This window comes from Choloepus didactylus, chromosome 21 (assembly GCF_015220235.1).
Source record: "Choloepus didactylus isolate mChoDid1 chromosome 21, mChoDid1.pri, whole genome shotgun sequence".
In the NCBI taxonomy this organism is placed as follows: domain Eukaryota; kingdom Metazoa; phylum Chordata; class Mammalia; order Pilosa; family Megalonychidae; genus Choloepus; species Choloepus didactylus.
In genome coordinates this window covers 16,838,726-16,852,325 of record NC_051327.1, presented here as the reverse complement: position 1 = coordinate 16,852,325, position 13,600 = coordinate 16,838,726, and the positions used below count along the sequence as shown (strand labels likewise).

Sequence of the window (13,600 nt, the reverse complement as noted above, 5' to 3'; positions counted from 1 at the left end):
GTGGGAGACAGGGGCAATGATGAGTGAATACAAAATAAGTATACAAATGGTTTCTATTTAGGGTCAAGGGAAAGGTGAAGTAATGGACGGTGATGAGGGTACTGCAACACGTGATTAATCCCACTGAATGTAATGTTTGGGAAGGGTTAGGATGGAAGATTTATGTTGTATATATGTTTCCACAAATTAAAAAAAAAAAAAAGGGAGAGAGAAACTAAAGAAATGACGATCAAATACAATATATGACAATGGATGGGATCTAAGAATAGAAAAGAAAAGGCTCAAAAGGACATTACCAGGATATAAGTAAAGGCTGGCGTATAGAATATAAGCTCCGGAACAACAACAAATTTCTTGAATCCGATAACTGCACTTCATTAAAGTGATTACATAAGTGAATATCCTTGTTTGTAGGAAAGGTACATGGAAGTATTATGTGTTCAAGGAGTATGATGTCTGCAACCTGCTCTGAAATGTTCAGAAAACAAGACAGATAAAAGGAAAGAAGGGAGGTGTTCTAGTTGGCTAATGATGCCAGAATGCAAAACACCAGAAATGGATTGGCTTTTATAAAAAGGGTTTACTTGGTTACAGTCTTAAGGCCATAAAGTGTTCAAGGTAACACATCAGCAATCAGGTACCTCCACTGGAGGATGGCCAATGGTGTCCGGAAAACCTCTGTTAGCTGGAAAGGCACGTGGCTGGCGTCTGCTCCAAAGTTCTGGTTTCAAAATGGCTTTCTCCCAGGACGTTCCTCTCTAGGCTACAGTTCCTCAAAAATGTTACTCTTAGTTGCACTTGGGGTATTTGTCCTCTCTTAGCTTCTCCGGAGCAAGAGTCTGTGTTCAATAGCCGTCTTCAAAATATCTCTCATCTGCAGCTCCTGCGCTTTCTTCAAAGTGTCCCTCTTGGCTGTAGCAGCTTGCTCCTTCTGTCTGATCTTATAGTGTGCCAGTAATTTAATTCAGACCCACCCAATGGGTGGGCCAACGCCTCCATGGAAATTATCCAATCAGAGTCATCACCCACAGTTGGGTGGGGCACATCTCCATGGAAACATTCAAAGTATTACAATCTAATTAACACTGATAGGTCTGCCCAGACAAGATTACATCAAAGATAATGGTGTTTGGGGGACATAATACATTCGAACTGGCACAGGAGGAAAGGAGGGAGGGAGGGGGGAAGGAAGGGCAAAGGTAGCAAAATGTCAAAACTGTGGATCTGCCTGTGGACAGCATTTTGAGTGAACTATGCCAGAAACAAAGGCAAAAACTATAATGCCTCATCAATACAGACTAACTACAATGTGTAAACTCATAATTGAATCTTAGAGCACAGTTTGAGGGGAACACTTATTGTAATGGTCCCTCGATTGTAAGCTCTTACAGCAGTCACATATTCCTGAATTGTAACAGCTATCTCCAGATTCTGAGATGCTGATCCCTTTGTGTATAACCTGACTGATCCCTGGAACTTTGGATACCTGTGTGATACCTGAAACTCAGAGGTAGAACTTGTCATATATGAATGTCAGTATTAGCACATATAGCAACTTTAAAAAGCTGAGAAAGAGTCCAGACTTCAATAAGAGATATGAATGAAGCAGATCTAGTTAGGTTTAGGGCAAATTGGGCCAAAGAGTAAAGGATGATACTGATTGTGTTTTAAAACTTCAAATTCCATGTGAGACAAGGGAAGAGACATTTAGTTGGTGCAGGATCTATATTTCCTAAACAATTTAACTTGTCCAGTTTGTTCAAATACCATAATTACACGGAACTTTTAATAGGAAGTGAGACCTGATAGGTCTGTACAGGTTAGTGTGAAACAGCAACACATCCCAAAGTAATTTGGGCAGAAAATAAAAATATATATGCAGGGCGCCCCCTGAGGAGCCAGGGGAAAATGTGGAAGTGCTGGACTTCCTAACCTGGATTGTTGCTGATGTTCTCACAAACACTGAGGATTGGCTATTTGGTATACCGAGCCCTTTATCTTGGCGCTTACCCTTACGGAGCTCGTTACTGCAAAGGAGAGGCTAGGACTGATTGTACCTAATTGTCTCCCCTGAGTGCCTCTGTGTTGCTCAGATGTGGTACCCTCTCTCTCTAGCTAACCCAACTCAGCAGGTGAACTCATGGCCCTCCCCCCTTGTGGGGCCTGACTCCCAGGGGTGTAATCTCCCTGGCAATGCAGGGTATGAATCCAGAGGATGAATCTGGACCTGACATCATGGAATTGAGAACGTCTTCTTGACCAAAAGGGGGATGTGAAACGAAACAAACTAAAAGTTTCAGCGGCTGAGAGATTCCAAATGGAGTTGAGAGGTCATTCTGGTGGGCACTCATATGCACTATACAGATAACCCACTTTAGGTTTTAATGTATTGGAATAGCTAGGAGTAGATACCTGAAACTGTCGAACTGCAACCCAGTGGCCTTGACTCCTAAAGACGATTGTGTAACAATGTAGCTTACAAGGGGTGACAGTGGGATTGTGAAAGCCGTGTGGATCACACCCCATTTATCCAATGTATGGATGGATGAGTAGAAAAATGGGGACAAAAACTAAATTAAAAATAGGGTGGGATGGGGGGGTGATTTGGGTGTTCTTTCCTACTTTTATTTTTTATTCTTATTTTTACTTTTTCCGGTATAAGGAAAATGTTCAAAAATAGATTGGGGTGATGAATGCACAACTATATGATGGTACTGTGAACAGTTGATTGTACACCACGGATGACTGTATGATAAGTGAATATATCTCAATAAAACTGAATTAAAAAAAAAAACTTGTGGATCTGGGTATCTGAATAGACGGAGGGATGCTGGTGTTCTCTGGGTTTTGTATTATTTTTGCAACTGTCCTATAACTTGGAATTATTTCAAGATAAAAAGTTACAGTAAATAAATAAAAATTTAAAAAAAGGAAAAACTTAAGAATTTTAGGTTCAGTTTTCTAAAAAGGGTATTACTAAAAACAGGCAGGGAATGGCTACAAATGGCTTTACTGTCCTCTAGTGGACGAACGCTACACACATGTATACAAGAAAGTCATGTTTTTTACTTGCTACAAATTTTACTCCCTATAAATCATAAAATTGAGCACTCAATAGCTCATCTGGCCTCGTCAAAAGAAAACAAAACATATAAAATAAAAAACTGGAAGGGACCCTGGAAATTAGTCTGTAATTCCTTTATTTTTTAAAATAGATTTATTTATTGTAAAGTATACAGTTCAATAATTTTTCTTATATTTGTAGTTGTATAACCATCACCATAATCTAATTTTAGAATATTTTCATCACTCCCCCCCCCAAAAGAAACCTTGTACCCATCAACAATCATTCCCCACACTACCCCAAACCCTGATCCCCCAGGCCATGGCAACCAATAATCTACTTGCTGTCTCCATGGATTTTTCTATTTTGGACATCTCATATAAGTGGAAACATATAACATGTGGCCCTTTTGTGACTAGCTTCTCTTACTTAGTGACATATATTTGAGGTTCATCCACGTTGTAGCATGTCCTAGTACTTCATTCCTTTTTATTGCCGAATAATATTCCGCTGTATGGATATATCACATTTTGTTAATCCATTCATTAGTGGATGGACATTTGGACTGTTTTCACTTTCTGGCTATTATGAATAATGCTGTTATGAACATTTGTTTATAACCCCTTATTTACAAGGGAAGAGAGCTTGTCTAAGGTTTCAGCAGTTTAATCCTAGCACTAATCAAGGTCTCCAAACTGCTAACGCAATGCTCTTGCATTATCTATGCTGGGTGATCACGAGCATCCTGTCACATCCACCTGGACCAGCCTGAACTCCAACCAGCCTCTAACTGTCAGGGGAAGAACATAAGGCACTCAAGATCTGGAAGAGCATCCTGGTTCCCCCCCACCTTGCACAAATCCAAATAGTCCACCTATTAAAAACAAAAACAAACAAAAACACACACACACAAAAAATTAGCACTACCAGCTTTTAATTAAAACCTGTTACAAGAAAAAGCTTGACCTCTAACATCCAGTAAAAACCATGCCCTTGCACTACCGCTGGAAGGCTAGACACACTATTCTGGTGGAAAATTCCAACCCTCTATCACACAGCATTTAAATAACGAGTTCCTAGTTAGAAATGGGTTCAAAAGAATCAAGGGGAAGCCAGCTTACAATGCAAGCCACCATTAATCCCTTTGCTTAACAATAGAAACGTGATATCATATCCTGACAGGGATAACACAAAGCTTCAGATCATATTCTTCCACAAAAGAATGTTTAATATGGGAAAAACAGAAGATGAGGTTGTCAGGACAAATGCAACCAGAGAGCTAAACAAAACCCAGAATTTGCCAAATTATATATTGTCTTTCCATTTAATTTGAGGAGAAATAAGCATTAATATTTAAAATCATCAATTACTACAAAGAAGGATTTGAAAGACAATCTATTTTTACAAATAAAGCAATTAAAGTCCAGATTAGAAACTGATATAGCTTGTGCAACAACCTAGAGTCAGTTGAAAATACTCCGGCCCTTGCAAAGTGGAAACCTTCAAAGCAAAGGACAGTGGAAAATTTCAGAGCTGTGGCAAAAGTCACCCTTGGTGGGGAGCTGCAAGGCATAATGTCATTTAAAATGCAGAACATTGCTGAACTACTTAGTTGGGAACCTAATTGATTTGCCAAGAAACTCTTCCATGCTTTCCATTAGGTTAAACCTTCAAAGTGCTCATAATTCCCTCCCTAACGAATCTAAGAATAAAGCCTCACCGGACAAGTTAGAAAGAAGTACTTCACTATAGAGTTGAATTCTACAGCTACTCAATGAGAAGAGAATGTTGTTCCAGGAAAAGAAATGGCAAGGAAAGATCTGACTCTTAAGAGAATCACATAAAGAAAGCAGCTCTCCTGTACAGAACTGAGTTAAAAATAAAACCCATGCAATAAATACTCAGCCAGGCAAGATATTCTGCCTACCGAGAAGAGATTTAGCAAAGGAGACTAGATAACTATTATTGTCTTAAGACTTCATCTTACCTAGGTGCTACAAAACCATTTAAAAGAGCAGAGAGGAAGGTGAGAACTAAATCCCAGTAAGATGGTGGCATACATATATCAAGTCTCTGAACCCAAGTCATGAATTCATAATTAGGCCTTTATCTTACTGGATCTTAGTTCTCTTCCCTGCTTACCCCTTACCCAAAATGAAACATAGGGGAACATGACAACCATGTACAAATATCTGAGGAACTTTGGAAAAAGAAGTAGACTCATTCTGTATAAACTGGGAGGGTAAAACAAGGACTAATTATCAGTGAAAAGGAGAACAATTTCAGCTCAATTTAACAAGGTCTATGCCTCCTTCCATAATCTGATTAATTCCTACCTATTTCAAAATCCAGCTTATGTGTTATCCCCTCTGGGACGTTTAATCTGCCCTAGGTATCCCTCTCGGGTGAACCCAGGATATTGCTCTTTGTCATTGGCGCTTGTCACACTACTATAACTATCTCCAGCTTCTCTGTCTCCCACCCTTAAACTTACGGCTTTTACTCATCTCTGTAACCTCCAGACTTACCATGGTGACTGGCCCTTAATGGAAGGAAAGAAGGGAGGAAGGGAGTGAGGAAACTAGGGAGGGCGGGGAGGGAGGAAAATCTAAAATTAGGGAGAAGTATTCCACATTGGATACTGACCAGGTATTGCCAAATTCTTTTCTTTAATAATCTTAAGAAGAGATCTAACACACAAAATGGACAAAATGGAACTGCTAATTATTCTGATAGAGAAAAACCGGAGACAACCAAATATTTATCAGTAGGAAATGCAAGTGTTAAAAAACAAACATAACATAAGGTAGACCTATAGGGAATGATGGGGAGAGGGAATAGATGCCCAGGATATACTGCTGAGTGAGAAATTGCAGAGCACTATATACAGTAGGATTCCATTATGTAAAAATCCAATAAAAGCATCTTTGTAAGTACACAGAACAGCATATCAAACTATTAAAGAGTAATATCCCTGGGGAATGAAACTGGGGTGACAGCTGTTTCTCATTTTACTTACCTCTCATTTAATCAAATGAGCATGCAACTTTTACATGAAAAACAAAACAAACAAACAAACAAAAAACAACCCACCTTTTAAAAAACAAAGGAAACCAGCACTGGATTTAAAAGGGGAAAGGAACCCACTCTGACCACCATCCAGCCCTAAAGGCCCTGCCACTAACTCCCTATATTTCCATAGACCAGTTTTAAAATCATAATTAAGTAGAAAGCAATAAAAACGAAACATTGGTGCAGGAGACAGTGCTTACAATGGCTAAAAAGCATAGGATTAGACTATTTAAAGCCAAATCACACTCTTCTATACAATGATAATATCACATCTTCAGTAACTAAGTACCTTTGCTTCCTCTGCCATTTTTTTCTCTTCATCTACTTCTTCAGTCTTTGCTGAATCTTCACTTTGAAGTTTTCTTCTCTTTTGCTTGGGAGCCATGAAGCCTTGGAGAAATTTCTTTATGACACTGGCCTGAAGGGCAATCACACACTCGCCAAAATCTTTCAGTTTCTCTAATGAAATCACCTACAGGAAATCATTTAAAAACCAGATTGAGAGAAAAGCCAAGGAAAAGATGAAAGGAGACCTTCCAACTAAATTCAAATCAGCCTAGACCTAAATATCAAAGGAGCCATATGCCATTCATTTAAAGGAAAGGCTCATGTACTTCCTTTCCCTGAAGGGTGCCCATATGCTGAAATTTCCTCTACTTAAGGAAGTTACATAAGTCACCGATCCAGTAAACAATTACTGAGTGCCTCCCATGTCAACCTACAGTCCCAAGGAAAAGACAAGCTGAGAAGAAGAATCAAAATTTACTGAGTGCTTACTAACTATATGCCAGGTAATAAGCTTTACATACTTGGTCTCATTTAAGTCTCACATCTATTTTATGGATGAGGAAACAGAAGCTAAACCACCTGATCAAAATAATGCTCCTAAACACTGCACACTACCCTTTATCAGTCACATAAGATGTGCAAACTAAAAGATACCATATTATACCTACAAGCAGAAACAAAGAAAAATGATGATAACCCAGTGCAGGCCAAGGCATGGGCCTGGCACCTAGCAGGCAAATGAAAAATATTTGCTAAATAAACAAAAAAGTAAGTGTGTAGGGTTTGAAAATAGCAAAATCCTCTGGTTTGAGCAATTCTTTAAAATCATTAAGAACCATATAAATCTTTAAATCCTTTGTCCTGGAAAATGTGTCATGAATTTATCACAAGACTAATTAAAAAGAATAAAAAAACCTTGCATATATAAAATGCATATATAATTTTCCAATTATAAGAAGCAAACAAAAAGAAACACAAAATTCTTACAGCAGAAGCTTATCATTTCAAATCCATGGATTATTATGTAGCCTGAAAGTGATTTATAAAGACTAAGTAAAAGAAATAATACATATGTCCTATGCATATGAATAATTTAGGGAAAAAAACACAAATATTAATGGCTGGAATTATGTGGGATGTAAGATCAGTAAAAACACTTACAATAATAATCAATGGGTAACAGTCATCTCTCCAGCTTTGATACCTAAACCTATCTAATGTGGGGCCTGGGAGTCTCCTGAACCATTTTGCCTATACCACTTAAGGGGGCCTGTGAACAGTAAATGCCAGGACTGTAAACAGGTCTTGAAATGCAGACCATTGAGCAGTATGAGAAAAGCCCAACATAAACATAACTCCAATGAGATGACTGGATGTAAAAACTGAACAAAAACAAGATAAGCAAACTTGTTTCATACAGGTGTCACATGGCAAAAGAAATATTAAATAATGTTATATAATGACTGGATGACCAGTTTCCATTTGGCTTAACAGAAAAGCTCTTTCTGAACAAAAGTTCTGAGCCAACGATTAAGGTTTTCCAGATAACAGTGGAAGCTGACAAAGGAAAAATAATCTCATGTACGTAAGAGAATTCTGGGTTCCACGTATCTTTCAAGAAAAATCCAAACATATAATTTCTAGGGCTATCTTGGGAAGTCAAGAAAAACATCAGGCAACAACCCTAAATTGAGTTTCTATGAATACAACTTTCAAAAGAGGGTATATTCATATATTTTTACCCGAGCTTCAAATTCTGATGTTTCTTCCACATATCCAAGTCCCCCTTTTTGTAACCTTGTTGCAACTTCAATGAGATCACTTCGAAGAAAGTTTAAGAGCTCCTGGTTGCCATCACAGGATTTAAGACCCAAATTTGGCTTCCGGGAAAGATGGATAGAATGAATAACATCCTGGTACCTAGAAGGGAGGGGGCGGTGATAGAAAAAGATTTTGAAGATGTTTAAATTTCAACTACCTGAATGACATGTTTATTTCTGGAAGAAACTTTGGATCTTTTTTTGTCTCTCCTTGGTGTTTTTTAATAGTCTCTTGTTTCTTGCACAAATTTTCAGATTTATTTCTTGATTCATTCTAAACATGGCATTTTTGTTATTTGATCATTTTTAACATCTGAAGCTGTTGCTTTTTGCTAGCTCTCATTCTGGGTGCCCTGTTTCTTTGTGTATTTTGTGATTTTTTAAAACTATGAGCTTCATGGAATTTTACATGTGGCAATTCCTCAAGGCATGGTTTGAAGTTGTGTACCTCCAGAGAGAATGTGCAGTTGTTTGTATCAGATGCCAGGAATTGCTACCAACCTGTGACAACTTTAAGACATCTGCTTGGAATCCTCCATAACACAGAAGAAACATGAACCTGAACTGCAAACCTATACAAGGACCTTCTCATTCACCCTACATTAAGATTAACCCTTTGATGCCCCAGCAATAAGGAGTCTTTATAGACTCTACTCCAGTAGGCTATAAGCTTTACTGATGGCTTTCTATACCAAAATGAACACTAAAGCTTGTCAAGGTCATCTAAGTTGAGTACTTAGGATACATTTCCTCTTTCTTAATAATGAAGGTATTTAATACTATTTTCCTCTGAATGTAACTTCACTAAACACACTGGTTTTCTCTTCATTGCTTTCTAAGTTTCCCTTTTAATTTCTCTTTAGAAGTAAGAGTTATCTAGGAATGTATTTAACTAACTAGCAGTTAAGATCTTTTTGGTCACCTTCATAGAACTGATTTCTAATTTGATTGCACTATGATCAGAGACTGTATCCTGAAGGTCTCTACTTTTAAAACAATTTGTTGAAACTGTTTTTGTGGCTAAGTATATGACCAATTTTTATAAATGTTCAATGGATATAACAAAAAAAAATCTATAGTCTCTATTTGAGAGATACTGATTATTCAATTACTCTTTGCCCTTATTTTTTATCTACTTGATCTGTCCAGTGGGGAGAGGAGGGAGTATAGCAAAGTCTACCACTATAATTACATTTTTGTCATGATTACCTTAATCTTGGGTTTGTTCTCTGTGACATAAAGAGAAAAAGGATGCAATGACTTAAACAAGAGTAATAGCACTAGAAAATCTAAATGGAGTTGACACTAATTTTGAAGGGTTTTTTTTTTTTTGAGATAGAATTCACATAACATAAAATACATCACTTAAAAGAGTACACTTCAGTGGTTTTTAAGTTGTACAACCAACACCACTATCTAATTACACAACATTTCCATTACCCCAAAAAAGAAACCTGTACCCATTAGTAGTCACTATCCATTTCCCCCACGTTCCAACTCCCTGGCAACCACTACTCTAATTTCAGTCTCTATGGTTTTCCCTATTCTATTTCATATAAATAGAATCATCCAATATATGGCCTTTTGTGTCTGCCTTATTTCACATAGCATGTTTTCTAGGTTCACTCATGTTGTAGCATGTAATAGTACTTCTTTACTTTTTATGGCTCTACCACATTTTGTTTATCCATTCATCAACAATGGACACTTAGGTTATTTACACCTTTTGGCTATTATGAATATTGACAGTTTTTGAAGATCTGGGACTCCATTACTCCATTTGCAAGGCCTAACTACAATGATGCTCACAGTTTGACGCTTGGCATACACTATTCAATGCATTATCCTGTTATCCTGTATACACGTTGTTTAACAAATATATTTTTTTCAAGTAAGAACAATGTGTCAGAAAATACCAAGAAATATGAACATAAAAGGGTTACAAACATTAAAAAAATAATAATAGCTTCTATGGGTAAGCGAGAAAACCTAAAATATTGATAATAAATAATAATGAAATAGAAATACGTGCAGCTCAAGATGAAAATCCTCACCTCTTCTCTAATCTCTCTTTAAGCTGGCTTTCTCTTATTCCCTGAGGGTGGAGGCAGTTTAGCAACTCATCCAGTTCCTTTTGACTATCACACAAAAACCTGCAGAAGAGGCAAAAAGAGACCTGAAAACTCTGGGGGAAAAAAAAATCAAACACTAAGAAATGGATCTAGCATTGATGACTTGAAGAACAAAGAATTCCCTGCTTCTGAGTGGCCTAATGTTAAGCTTATCCTAGCACACCAGTCAATTTTACCTACTCTGATATAAAATGAAACATATGATAACTTCAAGTTAATAGGCACACTTGTCCATAAGCCTTCAAAGTATAAATCTATATCCAAAACTAAAAGATAAAAGAAGTCACTAAACCAAAAGTAGTTAACACAATCACCAAGCATAAGGGACCCTCAAAACCTAGCTCCCTGACTAAAAGCAGAATTGCACACAAAGGAAGACTAATAATTCTGTATACACTTTTTTCTCTTTTTAATAAAAAGAATGAAAATCTTAAAAGCTTCTATTCCCAGAAAGGGTGAAAAACATTTCCAATGATAGGTAAGAACTACTGTATAATATACAAGGTTATATTACAGGTAAAAAAACCAAAAAACCAAAAAAACACCGAACTCCAAACCTTAGGAATAGTAAGTATTTTCTCATTAAAAAATCATGACTGGTGGCTCTTAAGTGCTTGAAATGTGGCTAGTTCGAATTGAGATGTGGTGCTACATGTAAAATACACACTAGAATTCAAAGGCTTAGTACAAAAAAAAAAAAAAAAAAACAAATACCTTATTATGTTTTATTATGTTTATTACATGTTGGAATGATAACATTTTGGATACAATGGATTAAATAAAATGTATTAAAAATTTTAAAACTATGTCTGCTTTTAAAGCAATACACTAAGATATAACAAAATCACACAAAATGGCCTTAATAAATAATTACTAACTCAATGATGTCATTATATTAAATATTTTCTTTCCTAACAATTAAAAGGAAAAAGAAAGAGCAACCAGACAAATGCTCACATTACCATAGATTCTGTCCTTGTTTGGGTACGGTGGTCTCTACAGCAATTTCTGCTGATGGCCCATGTTGTGTGTTCATGCTTGTACTTCTGCCTGGGTTTGCTTTCTTACCTAAGAAAGATTCATACATTAGGTTAAATAAATACCCAATTCCTAATTTCAAACCTAAGTAGTACACAGCGTCAAACCCAACAACCAATGACATGGATACAGCATATTAAATATATCCACATGTCCAACAGATGGTAACTTCTCTTGATTATCAGTAACATGCTCTATATATAGTTGAATAATTGTATAGTTCAGAGTTTGAGTATTACCACTTAGAATGGAGAGGGTTGACCAAATACTCTTCAAATATCAAAGCAAATAATTTATTCCTTGAAAATAATATTAAGAGCAAAGGAGCCTGTGCTGAAGCAGAGACAATTAAAATACATAAATTACTGCAGTTTACCCCAGGAGGCTTCACGTATCAAACAATATGATTAACTTTTTTGTAAACCAGTCCCTACATTCTGTAAGACATCAGTATCTTAAGCCAACTTATCAAAGTCCATTTTAGGACATCATGGTACTTGAGGCCTTACCTAATATTACAATTGGTTCTCTTTCCGTTAACCTGCAACATCTCCCTGTAATACTACTAACACACAACCTTGTTTAGATTTTTCAGTCAGGTAATTTTGAAAGACCCTGCCCAGGTGAAACTAAAAAAGGTGAAAAAACATGCACCAGATGCTCTAGAAGCGAAGGGATCTGGATGCCCAATCTTCCCTTGGGGGCTGTAACTGTGTACAGGATCTATTCTCTAAGGACAGCCACTGAGCTTTTGAGACACATTATAAAATCACAGTCCCTCAGCCCATCAGAATCTCTTCCATATCTGAGGATCCTGACTTCATATTTACTGCTCTCAAATAGAACTGCCCTCACCTGAGTATTTACTAGGGCTATCAAAACTACTTTTCTTCTAAGGGCTACAATCTAATAGTGTAATATAATTCAACATGGAAACACCTTTTTGCCTCCAAGGAGGGACAGTTGGCAATCTCTGAAGCATTTTAGGTTATCACTACTAGTATCTAGTGGGCACAGGAAAGGGATGCTGCTAAACCTCCTACAATGCACAGGATGGCCCTCCACCACAAAGTACTGTCGGGCCTAAAATGCCGAAGTTGAGAAAGCATGGTCTAGCACAACCATCTTATTTTAATTTAACATAAAAAATGTTTTAAAATTTCTTTTTTGAAATACATGCACACTTTTGTTTTTATTTTGCAAGCTGAACACACCCTTGTAACCAGCATTCAGATCAAGAAAAAGAACATTATCAGTGCTCCTTCAAGTTTCATTCTCAGTAACATTTATTTAGTTAGATGTTAGCAGTGTTTCTTTTCACTAGAATTTTAGTTAAATGACATCAGGACCTTATCTGTCTAACAAGACGGTTTGCTACTGTACCCAAAGAATATGAAAAAACGCTTGCCACGCAGAAAATGCTCCACAGATATGAACAAATTAATTTAAAAAGTGGAGAAAGAGGATATACAACCCTGCCTTCCTGGCCCCCTTACCTCAATCTCAGCCCTTGAGGCACCTACAAAGAAGGTCCCAAGGAATGAAGTCTGACAACTACTCCTATAAATCCTAGTATCCAAACATTCTAATATGCAAGGTCTTTACCTTTGCATACTAAGCTTGGAACAAAGTTGGTAATCAAGTATTCGTTTCCTTTCTTCTCTGTGCATTTCATGCCCTCCTAACCCCACCCAAATACATCTACCTAAGAAGGCAATGAAGAAATTCTTCAAGAGGAAAGGCAGTCCTTAATGTTGGCCCTATGTGAGCAGAGTAAAATAACTACCAGATATACTTACTGCGAGGATAGTAATCCTCATCAGGAGAGTCTGCACAGTCTCTATGGTGATGGCTGAATCGGTAGTCAATGCTGTCATGTACCCAGCCCTTTTCAATGAACAATCCTGGAACTTCATCCGAGAAGAGCCAATATCTACAAATCACAACCATGTATCAATGGGATAATAAACAGATCAGGAGTGCAGGATGATTCTATTGTTGGGGAAGAGAGAATTCCCTCTCTGTTCATAACTCCAAACAAATGCAAATTATAAATACGGTAAAGCAAAGTACACCAAAATTTTTGAAATGCAAGATTCATTTAATATCTGTGATTTTTATAACTTTTAATATTTCAATCTTTAGGTTCCACACATTGTGTGCATTTAAAATACATTACCATTTTT

General features: G+C 37.0%; 1 protein-coding gene across 1 annotated transcript in view; it reads right to left on the bottom strand.

Annotated features, from left to right (window-relative positions):
- The window catches only part of BAZ1B (bromodomain adjacent to zinc finger domain 1B), a 74,154-nt gene that overhangs the window by 15,037 nt on the left and 45,517 nt on the right, over positions 1 to 13,600 (bottom strand). The window contains exons 9-13 of the mRNA XM_037814174.1: positions 13,214 to 13,347; positions 11,339 to 11,444; positions 10,299 to 10,397; positions 8,167 to 8,344; positions 6,426 to 6,608 (exon numbers count right to left, since the gene is read on the bottom strand). Coding sequence (XP_037670102.1) covers positions 6,426 to 6,608; positions 8,167 to 8,344; positions 10,299 to 10,397; positions 11,339 to 11,444; positions 13,214 to 13,347 — 700 coding nt within the window. The remainder of the gene's footprint in view (positions 1 to 6,425; positions 6,609 to 8,166; positions 8,345 to 10,298; positions 10,398 to 11,338; positions 11,445 to 13,213; positions 13,348 to 13,600) is intronic.